This window comes from Rhinoraja longicauda, chromosome 4 (genome assembly GCF_053455715.1).
Source record: "Rhinoraja longicauda isolate Sanriku21f chromosome 4, sRhiLon1.1, whole genome shotgun sequence".
In the NCBI taxonomy this organism is placed as follows: Eukaryota; Metazoa; Chordata; class Chondrichthyes; order Rajiformes; family Arhynchobatidae; genus Rhinoraja; species Rhinoraja longicauda.
Genome location: NC_135956.1, coordinates 81168475 through 81190606, shown reverse-complemented (window position 1 = coordinate 81190606; position 22132 = coordinate 81168475). Strand labels below are relative to the sequence as shown.

Here is a 22132-nt window from a genome sequence, read left to right as displayed (position 1 = left end):
TCTCCCAACATTGGGAACATGTTTCCTGCCTCTAACGTGTCCAACCCCTTAATACTCTTGTAAATTGTCCCTCGTGTGCAGGATGGCGTTAGTACGAGCCAATCGCTAGTCGACGCGGACTTTGTGGGCCAAAGGTCCTGTTTTCATGCTAAAGTTTAAAGTCCTGATCTGATACAAATATAATTCCTCACCTTTTGCCCACGGATGTTTGAAACCATTGGCGCTTGAGGCAATGTATTTTTGAATGGGGAACAGAGTGGAGAAAATTCAAGAAATTGTCTCCATCCAATCATTGTACCCTCAGCTACCAAGGCTATTGTGACATCAAAGTCTAAGGTCCGGGAAATGTTTTCGTAAACCACTCTTTTTCTTTGTTTTCATCCACCTTTAAACCCCTTCCTTGGAACAAACTCCTTAACCAGGCTTGGTTAGATGAGAACGAATGTCTTGATGGGATTTGCTGAGACATTTTGTTTGACTATCCTCCTCCGAATTGCTTTGCGACATAGAAACATAGAAACATAGAAAATAGGTGCAGGAGTAGGCCATTCGGCCCTTTGAGCCTGCACCGCCATTCAATATGATCATGGCTGATCATCCAACTCAGTATCCCGTACCTGCCTTCTCTCCATACCCCCTGATCCCTTTAGCCACAAGGGCCACATCTAACTCCTTCTTAAATATAGCCAATGAACTGGCCTCAACTACCTTCTGTGGCAGAGAATTCCACAGATTCACCACTCTCGAAGGGCCGAATGGCCTACTCCTGCACCTATTTTCTATGTTTCTATGTTTCTCTGTGTGAAAAAAAAGTTCTCATCTCGGTCCTAAAAGACTTCCCCCTTATCCTTGAACTGTGACCCCTTGTTCTGGACTTCCCCAACATCGGGAACAATCTTCCTGCATCTAGCCTGCCCAACCCCTTAAGAATTTTGTAAGTTTCTATAAGATCCCCCCTCAATCTTCTAAATTCCAGCGAGTACAAGCCGAGTCTATCCAGTCTTTCCTCATATGAAAGTCCTGCCATCCCAGGAATCAATCTGGTGAACCTTCTCTGTACTCCGTCGATGGCAAGAATGTCTTTCCTCAGATTAGGAGACCAAAACTGTGCGACATTGAAGGTGATAAGTAACACATGTTTTGTTGTGGCTGCTGCTTTGGCAACCCATTGGCAGTGAGAGCAAGCCGTTATTCTTAGAGAGATTAATGTCACAACGATATCTGCCTAAAACCTCACACCCGAGCTGCCAGAGCAAAATACCAGCTTGCTTGTGTGGGAATGAGCACAGTGGGGTAGGGGAGGCAATGTGTAAAATCCACTTGGCTCTCATCTGTAATTTTGGGAGGTCAGTCTCTTAATGCTTTTTATCTCGTGAGCTATATCTATTTATGTTTGGCTCTTCCTCCCAAAAGGGTTCAGAGTTTTTTTTAAATTTCTGCGTTTTGTCCTGCCTGTGTTTGTTGCTCGGTTTTGGGTTTTGGCTCATCCTTCAAGCAGTAAAGCCATTTAGATATGAGGTAAGCTGAGGGAGCATCTGGGCAATGACACACATGTGGTGAAATTCTAGTTCATCCCAGGCACTGTCATGTGCATGCATAATATAGCTAGATTGTATTACAGTACTCTTAAACCCGAATCCCTTTGAAGATGTGAGTATTTTCAGATGTGTGTCTCATAGATGTGCATGGGTAGCAATCTAAAATATTGAGCGAGAGCTTCGTGATGGCCAGCTATAAATGTGCAGCGGCCTGTCTGGAAACGCTTTGCACCATGAATACGTGGGCTGTGTACCTGTAAGTGAAACAATGGGGGGGAGACTCACAAAGTCTCTATTCGGCATGCCTTACCCTTCAGCTCCACCCCTCTGGTCCCGAAGGAACACATCAGATTAGTCTGGTTCTAGAAACATAGAAACATAGAAAATAGGTGCAGGAGTAGGCCATTCGGCCCTTCGAGCCTGCACCGCCATTCAATATGATCATGGCTGATCATCCAACTCAGTATCCTGTACCTGCCTTCTCTTTATACCCTGATCCCTTTAGCCACAAGGGCCACATCTAACTCCCTCTTAAATATAGCCAATGAACTGGCCTCAACTACCCTCTGTGGCAGAGAATTCCACAGATTCACCACTCTCTGTGTGAAAAAAAACGTTCTCATCTCGGTCCTAAAAGACTTCCCCCTTATCCTTAAACTGTGACCCCTTGTTCTGGACTTCCCCAACATCGGGAACAATCTTCCTGCATCTAGCCTGTCCAACGCCTTAAGAATTTTGTAAGTTTCTATAAGATCCCCCCTCAATCTTCTAAATTCCAGCAAGTACAAGCCGAGTCTATCCAGTCTTTCTTCATATGAAAGTCCTGCCATCCCAGGAATCAATCTGGTGAACCTTCTCTGTATTCCCTCTATGGCAAGAATGTATTTCCTCAGATTAGGAGACCAAAACTGTACACAATACTCCAGGTGTGGTCTCACCAATGCCCTGCACAACTGCAGCAGAACCTCCCTGCTCCTATACTCAAATCCCCTCGCTATGAATGCCAACATACCATTCGCTTTCTTCACTGCCTGCTGCACCTGCATGCCTACTTTCAATGACTGGTGTACCACGACACCCAGGTCTCGTTGCATCTCCCCTTTTCCTAACCGGCCACCATTCAGATAATAGTCTGCTTTCCTGTTCTTGTCACCAAAGTGGATAACCTCACATTTATCCACATTATACTGCATCTGCCATGCATTTGCCCACTCACCTAACCTATCCAAGTCACCTTGCAGCCTCCTAGCATCTTCCTGACAACTAACACTGCCCCCCTCACAGCTAACATTGCCCCCCTTGATTGATTACTGCTGCTTGATTACTGCGCGAATACCTCATAAGTCGTTATCTCGCGCAGGTCTGAAGAAGGGTCTCGACCCGAAACGTCACCCATTCCTTCTCTCCAGAGATGCTGCCTGCCCTGCTGAGTTACTCCAGCATTTTGTGTCCATCTTCGGCTTAAACCAGCATCTGCAGTTCAATTCCCACGTATCGGATTTTATTTTGCTTCCTCTCTCTCACGCATCAGCAAACACCGTCTATGTAGCCGTTGACCCTAATAGAAACTTTTATTTCAGCTCAAGCAGCTTTTTATAAATCTGGTAAGGGCCGTCAAAATATTTTCTGATATATATATTTTTTAAATTAATTTTATTTAAATTTTAACAAAACACATACATGTTACAGCTCATCGTACCCAATGATACCTACATTATAAATTCGATTATACATTATAAATTCGATTATACATGTATTGTTCTGTATTATCTCCCCACCCACAACCCCCCTCCCCCCCACCCCCCAGTTAGAAAAAAGAGGAAAAAGGAGAAGAAAGAAAGAAGAAAAAAAAAAGAAAGAAAGAAAGAAAGAAAGAAGGAAACCTGGAGACAGGAAGGAAACACTTCCGGCTAATTTCTTATTAAATTCTTTTTAAGGGTATCAAAACAATCCTGAAATTAAATATTTCCAATTCTTAATCCTAGTTTTAAAGTGAATGGGTTCCAAAGTTTCAAAAAGAAATCATATCTATTTCGTTTTCTGATATTTTTGAAAAGGAGCAAGGTTTCTATACCTATGTTCAGGTTGCCATCTTGTACTCGTAACTGGCCCTTTAACGACCTTCACCTCGACTGTCTCTCTGATCAGCTCCTTACCTCAGGCACAACATGGACCAGGATAAATCCGATTATCTAAAATGTGCCAACTGTTACGTTTCCGTGCTGCTGGAAGTTCAGGTAAACTGCGGAAAAGCTTGCCTCACATTGGCTCCAGATTGTTAGCTTCGGAAATGCAAAAAAACTCACCCTACCTAGAATTAGTGTCCGAAACCAAATTGGAAAACGACAAAATGTATACAAAACTGAATTCATTCCACGGTCCTAAAAAATAAAAGATATTTGCACACTTAAGAGTTTCAATGTGTCTGAATAAACCTTTCAAGTTTTACTTTAACGTCACGGGGAGGGAGATTTTAACTCTATCCACCTGGCAGAAACTAGGCTGGTGGGCAGTTAAAATGCCCCAGGTTACATACCTGCCAGAAAGTCATCTGGTTCCCACTGTACCTAATGTTAATGGGTGCTTCTGGATGGGCAGCCACGTCGAATTAAAGATCGCAGACCACATATGTTTATCAGGTACAAAGAAATCATACATCCCCAAGAGCGATTCCAACCTCACCCTGAGCCACGCAGCTGCAATAAGCTTCTCATCATGTGAAGGCCAATGCGAAGGGGAGCAGAAATCTGAAGGGGCCCAGCAAGTATGGTTTTTTTTTTTTTAACACTCTGGCCCAAGGTGGAGCAGATATTCTCCCCGCTGCTTCACAGGGAAGAGTTAGACCTCACTTCACGCGATCTTCCCCTTCCCACTGCAAGACCATTGTGGTGCCTCAGCATCGCCCTTCCCGAGCACTTACCTTTGTGTGGATAGATGCTCTCGTTTGCCAAAGGCCCATATTCTTTTCTGCGGCACGGTGGCGCAGCGGTAGAGTTGCTGCCTTACAGCGAATGCAGCGTCGGAGACTCGGGTTCGATCCTGACTACGGGCGCCGTCTGTACGGAGTTTGTACGTTCTCCCCGTGACCTGCGTGGGTTTTCTCCGAGATCTTCGGTTTCCTCCCACATTCCAAAGACGTACAGGTATGTAGGTTAATTGGCTGGGCAAATGTAAAAATTGTCCCTAGCGGGTGTAGGATAGTGTTAGTGTGCGGGGATCGCTGGGCGGCACGGACCCGGTGGGCCGAAGGGCCTGTTTCTGCGCTGTATCTCTAAATCTAAAAAGAAAATCTAAATCCTTGCGTTTGAGGCAGCAGAAATGGTGTGAAATTGCCCTCCTGGCGCTGTAGCCAGTGCAATGTGCTGTTGTCGAGGTGCCGTGAGGTCTACCCCTCCACTAGGGGGACGCAGGACAGTGCAGTCGAAAATGACGTGCTGCGCTGTTTGTTGGTCTGTGCTCCACACAGGCAGGCTGTTGATGGACGCAACCCCCAACGATGCGTGTTGGCGGTGAACCGGCCGACCCCTGTGCGGAGCCGGTTCAGAGCGACCCACTCTGCGTCAGAGACAGCAGCAGAAGGCCCATATTCACCTTCTAACTATGAAGAGTGGGAAGCGACTGATCATGTGATGAAGAAACGTGGCAGATAAATCGCCCTGGTCTTATACTGCTGGCACTGTGCAGAAACCTGAACTGAAACCAGCATTTTCCGAGCTGAAATTGTGATGATGTTTTATTTATGAATGGCTTTGTGTTTTTACATGAAATTTGCTCTTTGTTTTCAATTGACTACATTGAAAAGGCCGCTGCAATGTTTCAGAATCAGTGGTTTAGCACTTGGAGGTGTATAAAATGATGAGGGATAGATAGAGTGAAAGCATTGAGTCTGGATAGGGGATCATGAACCAGAGGAGGTAGGTTTAAAATGAGAGGGACAAGATTAAATAGGAACTTTAGGGGAAGCTTTATCACTCAGAGGGTGGTGGGTACATGGAACAAGCTGTCAAGGGAAGTAGTTGAGACAGGATTTAAAGGACACTTGGACAGGTAGATGGATAGGAAAAGTTTAGAGAGATACAAGTGGACCCGTTGGGCCCAAACCTCTCCTGCATTGGTGCAGCACCCTCTCCCCCCCTCCCCTCTCATCCTCCCTGTCCCCCCTCCTCTTCCCCCCCTTCCCCCCTCCCCCTCCCTCCCGAGGAGATAGATTCAAACTTAAAAATGTGAATAACTTAAAAAAATATACCACCGATTTCAATGAAACTTCTTCCATTAGCACCAAAGGGATGACGGTGAGTAAGGTGGGCCTAAAATTGACGCGCTATCGTGCACAGTTTTGGCTGCAGTTCGGGAACAAACAAACAAACAAACAAACAAACAAACAAACAAACAAACAAACGAGAGTTTTAGTATATAGATGGGCCAAGCACAAGCAAAAGGGATCAGCTTCGATGGGACATCTAAGGACAAGGACAAGTTGAGATTGCGTGCCTCTAAAACCATATGGCGGATGCCACATTTCATGACAGCACTGGTAGAAATAACCATGGCATTACCCTTGTGGAGAAACAAAATCCATCGAACAGAGCTGGCAGCTTAAAACTGGATGTTCCTGGAGCACTGAGGAACAGCAGCTGCATTATGAACGTACCCACCACAACTTAATTCCCCAGCCTATCCTTCTCCAGGGGAACATAAAAATGAGGTGCCAACCTACTGAATTTATAACACGGGACCTCATACAAATTAAATGGAAAATTTTTGAGTTATGAGAAGCATTGATAGGATAAACTGTCAGAACCTTTTTACCAGGGTGAAAATGTCAAAGACTAGACGGATAGCTTTAAGGTGAAACGGGCAAAGTTTAAAGTAGTTTAAAGATTACGTGTAAAAAGCTCTGGATTCTAGTTTTTTACACATCGGGTGGTGAGAGCCTGGAATACACTGCTTAGGGTGGTCATAAATGATAGGAGTAGAATTAAGCCATTCGGCCCATCAAGTCTACTATGCCATTCAATCATGGCTGATCTAACTCTCCCTCCTAACCCCATTCTCCTGCCTTCTCCCCATAACGTCGGACACCTGTACTAATCAAGAATCTATCTATCTCTGCCTTAAATATATCCACTGATTTGGCCTCCAGAGCCTTCTGTGGCAAAGAATTCCACAGATTCACCACCCTCTGACTAAAGAAATTTCTCCTCATCTCCTTCCGAAAAGAACATCCTTTAATTCTGAGGCTATAACCTCTAGTCCTAGGCTCGCCCACTAGTGGAAACATCCTCTCCATGTCCACTCTATCCAAAGTGGTGATGGAGGCAGAGATAATAGTGGCATTTAAGAGGATTTTGGATGGACACATGGGTATGTGGGGAAAGGAAGGATATGGATGATGTGACAATAGATAATAGACAATAGACAATAGACAATAGACAATAGGTGCAGGAGTAGGCCATTCGGCCCTTCGAGCCAGCACCACCATTCACCGTGATCATGGCTGATCGTCCACAATCAGTACCCCGTTCCTGCCTTCTCCCTATATCCCTTGACTCCGCTATCATTAAGAGCTCTATCTAACCCTCTCTTGAAAGCATCCAGGGAATGTGCAGGCAGATGTGAGTAGGTCTTGGCGTTATTTTTGGCCCGGACATTGTAGGCCGAGGGGCCTGCTACTGTGCTGTACTGTTCAGTGTTCCAAGTCCAGCAGAATCTCCCTCCCACTGCCGGCGTTAATAAGGCTCTGTTTGCATTGCAGGTGAGGTAGGTGCCCTGAAAATGGAAACTCATCCTATCCACACACAGCAGCTGCTGCCTGTTTGGCAATGCGGTGCCACGTGCGGAATACTTTGACACCAAGCACCCTGGGGAGTCCAACTGTCTTGTCCCAGTATCACAGCTGTTGGGGCTGAAGCTAAAAGTGTCAGAACTCAGCTGCTCCATCACACGTCAGGCACTGTAAGCTCCCAGTTTAACGTCGTATTGACACTGTGCGGCAGCCAGCGTGGACGGCGAGCTGTAAAATTCCAGGGCTGTCATTTTAATTGCCGCAGACTGGATCGTCATGACAGTGGACTGCAGCGGCTTGTCATGAAGCCACTGCCATTCTCAGAGAGGGGCAGCCATTCATCACAGCAGTGCTGAGATGGCCCCCTGTTTGACCTTAGAGTTTAGAGAGATGCAACGAGGAAACAGTCTACCCCACGACAGAAGGGGGAAGGGGTTGCACAGTTTGATCGCCGCAGGGGGGGAGGGAAGGGTCTCCTGTAGGGCGTTCTGTGCTGCACCTTGGTGGACCCAGTCTGTTGCTGAAGGTGCTCCTCCGATTGACCAGCGTGTCATGGAGAGGGTGACCTGTATTGTCCAAGATGTATTGCCGCCCTCCAACACCACCTATCATCATCTTTACAAGAGCGGTCAGAGAAGGCCAACATATGTAGGAAAACAACTGCAGATGCTGGTTTAAATCGAAGGTAGACACAAAATGCTGGTATCACAAAATGCTGGAGTAACTCAGCGGGTCAGACAGCATCTCAGGAGAGAAGGAATGGGTGACGTTTCGGGCCGAGACCCTTCTTATAGACGATAGACAATAGGTGCAGGAGTAGGCCATTCGGCCCTTCGAGCCAGCACCGCCATTCAATGCGATCATGGCTGATCATTCTCAATCAGTACCCCGTTCCTGCTTTCTCCCCATACCCCCTGACTCCGCTATCCTTAAGAGCTCTATCTAGCTCTCTCTTGGATGTATTCAGAGAATTGGCCTCCTCTGCCCTCTGAGGCAGAGAATTCCACAGATTCACAACTCTCTGACTGAAAAAGCTTTTCCTCATCTCTGTTCTAAATGGTCCAGTCTAAGTGATCAAGTCTGATTCAGTCTGAAGAAGGGTCTCAACACGAAACGTCACCCATTCCTTCTCTCCTGAGATGCTGCCTGACCCGCTGCGTTACTCCAGCATTTTGTGTCTACCTTCGAAGGCCAACATATGTTGTCCATACCCTTTATAAGTACACTCCATTATCACATTAAAAAAAGAACTACCCTGGTCTGGGTACAATGCTTACGCCACCTCTTTCATATTGCCATTAAACAAATCTCTTGTGGGGAAAATCATCCCTTTTACAAATTCATCCTGAGCAGAGTCAGAGAGGATAGGCAACGTCCATTCCTCCACAATAATTCTCAGCACCAGTGCTCCGCAAGGATGTATTCTCAGCCCCCTACAATACTATCTGTGCACTTCCCGACTCTGTAGCCAAATTCTGCTCTAACTCCATCTGCAAGTTTGCAGATGGCACCACTGTGGTGGGTCGGATCTTGATCTATGACGAGACGGAGCACAGGAAAGAGATAGAGCTTCGTAACATGGTTTCATGACAAAATCTCACCCTCAATGTCAGCAAGACAAAGGAGCAAATTAGCGATTTCGGGAAGTGTGGTGGAGTACCTGTTTCAATCGGCATCAGTGGTGCCAAAGTGGAAACGGTTATGAGCTTCAAGTTCCTGGATCTAAATATTAGTGAAAATAGTTGTGAGTTTCAAGTAATTAGGCATAAATATTACCAACAATCTTTTTTAGACCAACCACATTGAAGCTACAGCTAAAAAGCAACACCATGTTCCTTCCACACTTACCATTTAACACTTCTTAAACATTTCTTTGTAGTAATTGTAAAGCCACAAAATTTCTGCTTGTTCAATGCCAAATATAAATAAGATTTGAGATTGTCACCGAAAGGTAAATATTCTCACTCAGACTTTTTGGTGGAATAGTGCATAAAAAATAGTGAGTTTGTTAAAGATAACGAGTCCAGGGCTCTAATCTCCACTCATGATATATCCTTTTCTTAATGTCAAATAATTTAACAGAGCAGGGTGGTGCAGCGGTAGAGTTGCTGTAGACCCGGGTTCGATCCTGGCTATGGATGTTGTCTGTACGGATTTTGTACGTTCTCCCCGTGACCACGTGGGTTATCTCCGAGATCTTCGGTTTCCTCGCACATCCCAAAGACGTACAGGTTTGTAAATTAATTAGCTTGGTGTAAGTGTGGATTGTCCCTAGTGTGTGTAAGATAGTGTTAATGTGCGGGGATGTGTGGGCTCGGTGGGCCAAAGGGTCTGTTTCCACATTGTGTCTCTAAACTAAAAAACAGTTTAAGAATAAGGGGTAGGCCATTTAGAACGGAGATGAGGAAGAACTTTTTCAGTCAGAGAGTGGTGAAGGTGTGGAATTCTCTGCCTCAGAAGGCAGTGGAGGCCAGTTCGTTGGATGCTTTCAAGAGAGAGCTGGATAGAGCTCTTAAGGATAGCGGAATGAGGGGGTATGGGGAGAAGGCAGGAACGGGGTACTGATTGAGAGTGATCAGCCATGATCGAATTGAATGGCGGTGCTGGCTCGAAGGGCTGAATGGCCTACTCCTGCACCTATTGTCTATTGTCTATTGTCTAAACTAAGAGCACTTCACTGCTGTTTGCATGATCTTGGTTTTGCCTATGTTCTTTCAAAATAATTAATTGCGTACAACAAACTTGGTCCCCATTTCAGAGATGTTTGGTGATGTTTATTCCTCAGCAGCTGCAGATTGCACCTGGACTTGTTCTGATTGCTTGATTCCCGGATTTACTTTGTGTAGAACAGTTTGATTCAGATGCAGTGACAGTCCTTAGTTGTGTGCGGGGCATTGCTGATATGATGCTTCAACTGTGGAAATACTAATAGGGATTTTCATTTTGATCTATCTTACCAAAGCCCTGAACAAACTTCCCGCGTGACATTGTCACCTCTGCTGAAGGTTATTTTGACAAAGATATGGTGGATTTTTTCAATTTCCAATGCCAATTTATGCGAACAACCTTGCCACTCATGTGGAATACTTTATGCAGCAAAAATGCTTACAGTATAATGTTAAATGACTGGGTAGAATGTTCATTCTTCTATAATAATGTACTAATGTGGTAATGCAGAAACTCCCAACTCTGTCTTTTTTTGGTTGGGTCATGTGGATTAAATGAATCGCTGCAGGTCAGTGTTGCTTTAGAGAATTCTTTGAACACAAATTGGGAAAATTATTGCAATATTGCAGTTTAAGGCTGTTATAGTATCCATCAGATATATTGACCTCTTGCGGCCTCAAAATTATGGAGTCATAGAGTGATACAGCGTGGAAACAGGCCCTTCGGAACAACTTGCCCACACTGGCCAACATATCCCACCTACACTAGTCCCACCTGCCTGCATTTGGTCCATATCCCTCCAAACCTGTCCTATCCATGTATCTGTCTAACTGTTTCTTATATGTTGGGATAGTCCCTGCCTCAACTACCTCCTCTGGCAGCTTGTTCCATACACCCACCAACCTTTGTGTGAAAAAGTTACCCCTCAGATCTTTTCCCCTTCACCTTGAACCTATGTCCTCTGGTCCTTGATTCACCTACTCTGAGCAAGAGACTCTGCGCATCTACCCGATTTAGTGGTTGCTCGACACACCCACAATACACAGCATCAAACTTTGGTGAGGCCCAAGATTCAATTATAAAGAGTGTTATGTTTAATTTTCAAGTATATGATCAACATGGCCAGAGTATTGGCAACAACAAAATGTTAGTATTTACCCCTGTCAATACAATACAATACAATACAATACAATACAATACAACATATCTTTATTGTCATTGCACAGGGGTATAACGAGATTGGGAATGTGCCTCCCATATGATGCAATAAATTAATTAGCTAGTCAGTATTAATTTAAACAACCCAATGAAACAAATTAGAACAGTTTTAAAACAGAATAAAGTGCAAGTAGATCTGTGCCGGTTCACTGTGCGATGTGACCATCAGGCTCAGCAGGACCGGTTCATAGCAGCTATGGCCCTGGGGATGAAGCTGTTCCTGAGTCAGGAGGTGCGAGCGTAGAAGGCCTTGTATCGTCGAAGTTTGAACAGACTGTTGCAGGGGTTTGAAGAGTCTTTGTGGATGCTGGTGGCTTTTCTGAGGCATCGTGTGTTGTAGATGCCCTCCAAGGCTGGCAGCTGTGTTCCGATGGTCCTCTGAGCTCTATGGACTACCCGCTGAAGAACTTTCCTCTCTGCCTCCGTGCCAGTCATGTTGGCACTTCGGTGCACGCTGTACATGTAGAAGACCCAGACATGCTGACAGATTTTGGTACTGAATGTCTGCTGCAACACTGTGCTCCATTTTGAGCCCAACCGCTGAACATAATCTTGCTGGATTTTTCCTAGCACTGGAGTCAGCTTGTGAACCTTCTACAGGTTAAATCTAGTGCATAATCCACAACTTCATTCATTTCAAAAGCAATTGTGTGGCTGTGGAGAAACAAGTTAGGGTTTGTCATTGTTTGTGTTTGTGGTAATGTTTACTCCGAAAGCATCTTTAAATGATCTTTGGAGAATTTATTTGTTAATTTTCAATGCTATTATTTGATTGCCAGCAGCTATATCCAGCGTTGCTCAGATTATTCTGCTGGCAATCATGATGTTTGCATTTATTTCCATGCGACTGGGTCTAATAACACTCCTTGAAATGAAATAAAATCAAACTTAAATATCTAATTATTCTGTGAATAATATCACTAGAAAGTATATGATTTAACAAAAGTTACAAATAAATACTTGCATGCTGAAAATAAATAAGTATGCAATATCATATTCAATAGAGTTCTATGTCAATAGGTATATACCAGTGGGCAATGTGTACATTTATTTGATTTTACATTGAGGTGCTGCAGAATACACTGTACATCTTTCTATTGAATCTGGTGTAAAAATATATGGATTAGTTTTATCTCCAACTCTGGAGCATCCAAGCTATAGTTGACCCTGGGAAAAGCATTGAATTTCAAGATTAAGGCCAGCTTTGAGAAATTGTCCTTGCATTTTGTTCTTGCTCATAACAAAACTAAATTGGACGGGGAATGGAGGCGGCTCGAATTGAAAAAGTAGATCAGATGGGATAATTGGTATCTGAGAGATGAAGAGATTTCCCCCAACACCACTACCAGTCATTATTTTAGTCTCATTTGCACATAGTAGTAACTTTTGAACTGAAAACATGTGCTTTTGCATGGTATTCGAAGATCAAAATTCTTGAGTTGCATGATTGGAGATCCTTCTTTTACTTAAACTTTACGTGATGGCACAGAGAAGTTAAAATTCAATAGGAAAATGTACACCCTCATCAAAGGAAGGCAGATTATTATCCGAATGGTGTCAAGTTAGGAAATGGGGAAGTACAAAGAGATCTGGGTGTCCTCGTTCATCAGTCACTTAAAGTTAGCATGCAGGTACAGCAGGCAGTGAAGAAAGCTAATGGCATGTTGGCCTTTATGACAAGAGGAGTTGAGTATAGGAGCAAAGAGGTCCTTCTGCAGTTGAACAGGACCCCAGTGAGACCTCACCTGGAGTACTGTGTGCAGTTTTGGTCTCCAAATTTGAGGAAGGATATTCTTGCTATTGACAGAGTGCAGCGTAGGCCCTTAATTCCCGGAATGGCAGGACTGTCGTATGTTGAAAGATTGGACCGACTAGGCTTGTATACACTGGAATTTAGAAGGATGAGAGGGGATCTTATTGAAACATATAAGATTATTGAGGGATTGGACACGCTAGAGGTAGGAAACATGTTCCCAATGTTGGGGGAGTCCAGAACCAGGGGCCACAGTTTAAGAATAAGGGGTAGGCCATTTAGAACGGAGATGAGGAAAAACGTTTTCACTCAGAGGGTTGTAAATCTGTGGAATTCCCTGCCTCAGAAGGCAGTGGAGGCCAATTCTCTGGATACTTTCAAGAGAGAGTTAGATAGAGCTCTTAATGATAGCGGAGTCAGGGGGCATGGGGAGAGGGCAGGAACGGGGTACTGATTGTGAATGATCAGCCATGATGACATTGAATGGCGGTGCTGGCTCGAAGGGCTGAATGGCCTACTCCTGCACATATTGTTTATTGTCTATTGTCTATAATGCCTGTCACACTGTCAATAAAATTATATTGTACGTGTTCTCCTGGAAGCTTCCATAGAAGGTCTTTATTCATGGCCTTCGCTGTGTCATTTTTGGCTTTTTCACATGGCCTTTGGTAATTGAAACATGAACTAATGTAACAATTCAACCCAAGTTTTTCACCAAAATCATTCTTGTTAAGGTTTTGTGTTTAAATTTCCCATTTCCTAATTTAAATAAATTTGAAGCAAACTCTCTTGCAGATGGAACACCTGTCAAATGCGCCCACATAATGGTTTGCCAAGTGGAATCGTAAACATTTTCCCAAAAACGACGACGCTTTAATGCAGGTGTTTAACTCATCTGCTCCAATACTTTGTCGGATTACTGGTCGTATTCGATGAAAATCTCCAGCTAGCACTAAAGTAACACCACCAATTAATTCATTATCATGTCTATCTTGCAACGTTCAGTCTAATGCTTCAGTGGCTGTGTTGTGAGCCATTGTACATTCATCACCGACAATAAGTTTACAGTCTTTCAGAATTTTTTTCCTTTGCAGATCCATGATCAACATTACAATTTGGAGACTCCGCAGTTGTCAAATTTAAAGGAGTTTCAAACGGTGAATGTGCAGTTTCCTCTCTCTGGCAAAAGCATTAAAGCATTGCCTGATGATGTCAAGGCCAGAGCAATTATGCTTTGTCTTCAAACTTTAGCCATAAGTAGATTTTTTGGGGAAGGTTTTTCCCATTCCACCAGAAGCATCCGAGAAAAATGATCCTTTGGTGTTTGTGTTCAGCGATAGAAACGGGTGGGGGTGGAGGGCGGGGGGAGGGTTGTAGGCAGATAAATGGGGTACTCCTTACCTCCGTGAGTTAAAGTGCTCCCATCAGCAGGCAAATCGTGCTCCTGGATCAATCATGTCGTCTGCAGAACTCTGGATGACAATAGACAATAGACAATAGACAATAGACAATAGACAATAGACGATAGACAATAGGTGCAGGAGGAGGCCATTCGGTCCTTCGAGCCAGCACCGCCATTCAATGTGATCATGGCTGATCATTCTCAATCAGTACCCCGTTCCTGCCTTCTCCCCATACCCCCTGACTCCGCTATCCTTAAGAGCTCTATCTAGCTCTCTCTTGAATGCATTCAGAGAATTGGCCTCCACTGCCCTCTGAGGCAGAGAATTCCACAGATTCACAACTCTCTGACTGAAAAAGTTTTTCCTCATCTCAGTTCTAAATGGCCTACCCCTTATTCTTAAACTGTGGCCCCTTGTTCTGGACTCCCCCAACATTGGGAACATGTTTCCTGCCTCTAACGTGTCCAACCCCTTAATAATCTTATATGTTTCGATAAGATCTCCTCTCATCCTTCTAAATTCCAGTGTATACAAGCCTAGTCGCTCCAGTCTTTCAACATATGACAGTCCCGCCATTCCGGGAATTAACCTAGTACTGATTGTGGCTATCGAGGATGATGGTCTACGTTCTGTTGATTTTATGAACTCTCAGGTGGCTTATGTCCAAAGTTGAGCGATTGAATCGTATTCACCGCTTCCGTGCCAGTTCTTGACCAGGAGCTTCCAGCCATCACGTAGCCCGCTCCCGTCACCCTTCCCCCATCGCCGAAAGTCTTGAGTGAAGTTTTGTGCTGCTCACAGAAGGAAGACGCCTGTGCGTGTGTTTGTTTAACGTGTACTTGATGTTGCACTCCAAGAAGCACACGGTCCTTCACAAATCAAACAACTAATTCCAATGGCAAGGGAACCAAGACGATTGGAGCTGATAGATCTGTTGCAGCCTTTTTAGATTTTAGATTTAGAGATACAGCGCGGAAACAGGCCCTTCGGCCCACCGAGTCCGCGCCGCCCAGCGATCCCCGCACATTGACACTATCCTACACCCACTAGGGACAATTTTTACATTTGCCCAGTCAATTAACCTACATACCTGTACGTCTTTGGAGCGTGGGGGGAAACCGAAGATCTCGGAGAAAACCCACGCAGGTCACGGGGAGAAAGTACAAACTCCATACAGACGGCGCCCGTAGTCAGGATCGAACCTGAGTCTCCGGCGCTGCATTCGCTGTAAGGCAGCAACTCTACCGCTGCGCCACCGTGCAGCCTTCATCCGCCTTCACAGCCGTAGAGTTCTAGATAACTTTGTCCTCCTGGTCTGCCGTCGAAGTCTTGTACGTTGGATCGTTCTTAGTCTGGACCCTCGACCTTACCGCCATGGGTGGCCCTACCAGAAGCTAGTGCTTCCGACGGCATCGCTCTCGGAATCATGGGGGCACGCCAGCCTCTTCACCACGACAAGGTGAACGATCCGAAGAGGATGAGGAACTGCTCGATCTTACACTGTATTCCACAGGGTAGCACAGTGACGCAATGGTAGTGGTGCTGCCTCACAGCGCCAGGGAGCTGGGTTCAATCCTGGCTACAGTATTCTGTCTGTACGTTCTCCCTGTGACTGCGTGGGGGTTTCTGCAGGCTTTCTTCAGGTGCCCTGGTTTCCTCTCACATTTTAAAGACATGCAGGTTTGTAGTAATCGGCTTCTGGGAATTGTTACAGGAGTATCTAACCTGACATTTTATTTCGGAGTCACGTGAGTGACTACGTGAAGACCCCGTCCTGCACGCATGCGCGACATTAGCGTTCACGCAATGCACCCGCGACGAACGGGAGTCCAAGGTGCTCCCGCTACAATTTAAAAAGTCGGGCCGACAGGTAAGTTCTACTGTGGCCGTGAATATTTCTCTGTGCTCTGCTTTAGGAAGCATTGGCGACCCAAGATGAGCAAGACCAGAGGAAGGAAAATTGCAGTTCGCCCCCGTTCGTTTCCCGTTGAGGAACGTTCTTTGGAGGGGGGGCAAGAGGCGGCAGTAACTACCGAGCCGAGCCCAGCACCGCTAGTGCAGCCTGAGCAGCGGGCTGGAGGTACCTGCAGCCAGAACCGGGCGGTAGTGTCCGACGATTCGGATGAAGATGCTACACCGCTACACAGCGGCTCTGGCAGCCGCCTAAGCCGAATGGAACGGCTTATGGAGCAAATGCTCCAGCGAGACCTGCTAAGAGAGCAGCAGCAGACTCGCCAAGGGAGGGCTCAGAGCGCCCAGGCACTCCCGCAGTACCCTTTAGGGGCACTGGCCATTGTGTCACCTTCTAATGAAGGCAGCAGTGGCGACCAGGCCTGGGCTGGTCAAGAAGAGGGGTTGTTGGCTGAAGATGTCCGGAGTACGCAGAGTGTACAGGATCAGGAAGAGCTGCTGGGGGTGGTCAACCGCTACGTGGTCATTCCACGAGGGGGTCGGCCTTTAGAGCCGAAACTTGCAGCCAGCATTGACCACCTGTCCTCAAAACCCCTACAAGAACGGGTGGTCAATGAGGCTCTTGAGCTATACACAGCCCCAGAAAATTGTACATCATTAAATGTACCAGCTGTAAACAGCCAAATTTGGGGACATTTGGGGCCGAATATCAGGACCCTGGAGTTGAAGCTCCAGAAGATCCTTAAACTCCTGACTGCAGGAATAACATCATATGCTCGGTCCATTGATGGGGTGGACATTTCCACAAACCAGCAAGACACATTAGCTCTGCTGTGTACCACCCAATACCAGATAAATATCCTACGGAAGGAAAACATCAAGCCTGCCCTCAACCCTAAGTTTGCGGGACTCTGCAAAACACCGGGTTCAGAACCTCCAATTCTGCTCTTTGGGAAGGATCTTCCAAAAAAGGTGAAAGACCTAGAGGAAGAATCCAAGACCTTTGGTCTCGTGAGGGTAGGTTTAGGACCGAGCAGACCTAACAAACCCAGGCGGCAGTACCTCACGGCGTCCACCAGTCATAGACCACCATATGGGACTGGTGAAAGCTCGGGGTCCGCAATTATTCCCCGTAAGCCTTTTTTAGGCCAGGGCCCAGAGCGGACCCCATGGAAAATGCGCCACCCCCAACAACAACAACATCAACGTCAACAGCAGCCCTCTACAGCCCAGCAGACACCTCATCGTCTAGCGAAGAGGCGCAAGAAAAATTAATACCAATAACCATGGAGGTAGGTGGGTCTGGTACCTCTCGGCATATGAGCAGTAGGGGCTCTATATTATCAGGGGGGAGATTGCACTTGTTTTTGGATGCATGGGAAACCATTACTAATGACAAATACATACTAACCTGCATTCATGGTTATAAGATTGAATTTGTTCATGAAAACGTTCCGCCAGTTCAGCACATACCCCAAAGGGTATTCACCCTCTCAGTCAAAGACAAACAAGAGGGTCAAGCTGAACTTGTGAGGCTACTAGCAAAAGGTGTCATTGAAAGAACAAATCATGAACCTTTGGAATTTGTGTCTAATATTTTCACCAAAACTAAAAAAGATGGTGGATGTCGCATCATCATTGACTTAACTACGTTAAACGACTCAGTTAAGTATACACATTTTAAGATGGAAACTTTTGAAACCGCCAGACTTTTGATTTCTACAGGTTACTTTCTAGCAGGCATTGATTTAAAAGATGCCTACTACTCAGTACCCATACACAAGGAGCACCGTAAATATTTAAAATTTATCTGGATGAAACAGCTATGGCAATTTAAAGTCTTACCAAATGGACTAACCTCCGCTCCAAGGTTGTTCACTAAAATCTTAAAACCCGCCTTGGCGTTATTAAGAAAACAAAAGCATATAGTCATGGCGTACTTAGACGACATTTTAATAGTAGGGAAAACCTTGGAGACAGCTATTTTGGCAGTAGCAGCCACCAAACGTTTGTTTGAAACTTTGGGGTTTGTCATACATCCAGATAAATCCAATCTTACACCGTCCACTACCATGGACTATCTTGGATTTACGATTGATACTGTTCGCATGGTTGTAACTCTGCCAAAGGGGAAAGCATCAAAATTGGCACTATCATGCCACGAACTAATGCATAAACGTCAGCCAACCATACGGCAGGTAGCTAGAGTTATTGGCAAAATGGTAGCAGCCTTTCCAGCTGTACAATTAGGGCCTTTGCACTACCAAAATTTACAAAGAGCAAAAGTGCACGCACTAAAGCAAAACTCAGGTCACTTTGACCGAGCTATGTATTTAACTGCTGAATCCATTACAGAGTTACAATGGTGGACAAGGAACATTAGCCTCAGTTCCAGTCCCATAATTATCACTAACCCAGTATTAACCATTCAAACGGATGCCAGTGCTTTGGGTTGGGGAGCAACTAACATGCAATCCAGCACAGGGGGCAGATGGACTAATTCTGAATCATCTTGCCTACAGACACGAGGTATCAACTATTTAGAAATGTTGGGTGCGTTTTATGGTTTAAAAGCATATTCATCTAATACGCATCATGCACATGTCCGGTTGCAATTAGATAATACCACGGTGGTGGCCTATATCAACCACATGGGTGGTATAAAGTCAACATCGTGTGACAAATTGGTCAACATAATCTGGCAATGGTGTGTCGAAAGACATACTTGGTTATCAGCAACTTACCTACCAGGTAAGCAAAATACAGTGGCAGACACCAGGTCACGCAAATTTAACGATAACATCGAATGGATGTTAAATCCCAAAGTATTTGCCGAAATTACAAAACAATATGGCACACCAGATATCGATCTATTTGCATCCAGGCTAAATCACCAGGTACCAACGTATGTCGCTTGGGAACCAGACCCTGAGGCAGCAGCAGTTGATGCATTCACGCTGTATTGGGGGAAAATGTTCTTTTATGCTTTTCCACCCTTCTGCCTCATCAGTCGGGTGTTACGCAAGATTCAATTGGATTCCGCTTCAGGAATCTTGATAATACCCGACTGGCCTACACAGCCATGGTTCCCAGTGGCCCTCGACATGGCTGTCGAAACACCGTTGGAATTCCCCAGCAGTCCGGAATTATTAATCCACCCAGTGTCAGGCATTAGTCACCCGTGCCATGACAGAGTCAATCTCCTGGCTTGCAGATTCTAAAAAGACCTATACTGGGCCTGGGACTGTCTGAGGACGCCATCAACATGATGACCGCATCCCACCGGGAGTCCACCAGGCGACAATACCTGACCAACATAAGAAAATGGGAACGGTATTGCTCCGAAACAGGAACTACCTACACTACAGCAACACCCACCAGTGTTGTAGAATTCCTGGTTGGATTACATCGGGAAGGACTCAGCTACAGCGCCATAAATACAGCCAGGAGTGCGTTGTCAGCTTATTTGGTTCCAGCAGCAGGACAACTGGCTTTGGGGTCCCATCCACTAGTAACCAAAGTCATGAGGGGCATTTTTAACACCAACCCTCCCAGACCAAGGTACACTCAGATCTGGGATGTCAGCATTGTGCTGACGCACCTTAGGGGATGGCCACCACCCAGGGCACTCACGCTGGAACAACTTACACTGAAATCAGTCATGCTCATGGCACTAGTGTCAGCTCAAAGGGTACAATCCCTCCACCTTCTGAGGCTGGACAGCATGACAGAAACATTGGACTGTTTCACATTCCACATTCAGGGACTGGTCAAACAAACTAGACCAGGTACCACGCCTCCAGTTATGGAGTTCTGCACATATTTATCTGACCCACGGCTGTGTGCCAAAACCCATCTCGCCAATTACATAGACACAACACTCAACTTAAGAGGGAGAGAAAAAGCCTTATGGATAAGCCACAAGAAGCCTCATGGTCAGGTGACGAGCCAAACCATTTCAAGGTGGCTCAAGCAGGTGCTTAAGTCCGCGGGAGTAAATACCAATGTTTTCAAATCTCACTCCACCAGGGCTGCATCTACGTCGGCGGCAAGTCGAATGGACGTGCCTATGGACCATATACTGGCCAGAGCAGGATGGTCCTCGGAAAGAACTTTCCAAAGGTTTTATAATAAACCGCTGGCGCAACCTGCTACATTTGCAGACAGAATTTTAGAGTCTGCAGATAATATTTAATTTGAGCCCTGGGGAGCTCTCTGTTTTTTGTTGTCATTAATAAACCTTTTTTGTTCACAAACAGGCTCTTTATTGCGATAACATACTTCCTCCCTCTAAGGTCTTCAGACAGTGAGTGAAGCATGAGCTGGTACACGGTTCGGAATCACAGAGCTTTGAAGTCTTCACGTAGTCACTCACGTGACTCCGAAATAAAATAGTAAGATTAAATGAGAACTTACCAGTTCGAAGTTTGATCTGTATTTTATGAGGAGTTACGATGAGGGACTACGTGCCCTCCGCTCCCACCCTTTTTTATACAGATCAACTGGTAATCAAGTTCTTATTTTTTCTTTACTATATTTATTTCAATCGTTGTGTTTTTTCTGTGAATCCACACCGCTGCTTTGAAGAATGTCGCGCATGCGTGCAGGACGGGGTCTTCACGTAGTCCCTCATCGTAACTCCTCATAAAATACAGATCAAACTTCGAACTGGTAAGTTCTCATTTAATCTTACTATTTTACTATTGTGGGGATGTTGCATACACAAGACACAGACTCAAAAGTGATTTTTCTCTTAGTTCTGGGATGATTACATGCAGTATAATATAAACCAAATTAAAACTCTCTAAGTGGGCTCAGGAACTTGGCGTCAAATTCATCTAAGCCACAACCAATACAATAGACACAAAATGCTGGGGTAACTCAGCGGGACAGGCAGCATCTCTGGATAGAAGGTATGGGTGACGTTTCGGGTCAAGATCCTTCCTCAGTCTGAAGACGGGTCTTGACCTGAAAGTCACCCATTCCTTCTCTCCAGAGATGCCGCCTGTTCCGCTGAGTAACTCCAGCACTTTGTGTCGATCTTCGGTTTAAACCAGCATCTGCAGATCCTTCCTCCAATACAATAGACTTGAGGACCCATCAGTCTATTGAACGGATGATGAGGACTATCTAAAACTTTAGGATTCTCGGTGACGTTGTGAATCAGTGGAGTTCATTGCCACAGACAGCTAGCTGTGCAGGCTAAGTTTTTGGGAATTTTTAAAGTGGAGATTGATAGTTTTTTTTATTAGTAAGGGTGTCAGAGGTTACGGGGAGAAAGCTACAGAATGGGGTTGAGAGTGAAAAATAGATCAGCCATAATCGTATAGTGGAGCAGACTCGATAGGCCGAATAGCCTAATTCTGCTCCTGTGTCTTATGATCTATTAAGATCTATGTTCTATGGACCCCATTAATACCATCCTAAATTACAATAAACAGTGCATCATTTTGTAGTGTCTTGTATTTCAGGCTCCACTGACATGCTGGATTCAAATATTCCGCAGTGTCATTTGTTTGTCATTGCACTCTCCAAATACATTAGGGGGTTGGCTTCATGCCGGAATGATTTTCAATATGCATCAGTGAAAATAATCTGTAGGCTGTAATTCTGTGTCTCAGTCATCAAATGCTTTGTTACTTGGGCACAGATATCATTGCTTCAACATGCCACAGCTGTGAACCATGTTTGACCAATAAGTCAGCAAACCAAAACTGAACAGTTCTCTGTTGAGAGCAGAACTGAACCCTGAACCGGTCCAGATCAAATAAGAACAATTGATGAACCAGTTTGAATGGATCGCCATTAGTTACTTTTTCAGTCAGAGAGTAACTTTTTCAGTCTGAGAGTTGTGAAT

At 45.2% G+C, this 22132-nt stretch overlaps 1 protein-coding gene across 1 annotated transcript; it reads left to right on the top strand.

Annotated features, from left to right (window-relative positions):
- Positions 1-16194: 16194 nt before the first annotated feature.
- Positions 16195-20947, top strand: LOC144593219 (uncharacterized). The gene is made up of 2 exons (XM_078398720.1): positions 16195-17567; positions 20863-20947. The coding sequence occupies exon 1, from the start codon at positions 16300-16302 to the stop codon at positions 17548-17550; it is 1251 nt and encodes a 416-aa protein (XP_078254846.1). The 5' UTR covers positions 16195-16299; the 3' UTR covers positions 17551-17567; positions 20863-20947.
- The last annotated feature ends 1185 nt before the right edge of the window (positions 20948-22132 follow it).

Excerpts from the sequence above, each read along its gene's own strand:
- LOC144593219 (XM_078398720.1), top strand. The coding sequence starts at position 16,300 with ATGAGCAAGACCAGAGGAAGGAAAATTGCAGTTCGCCCCCGTTCGTTT.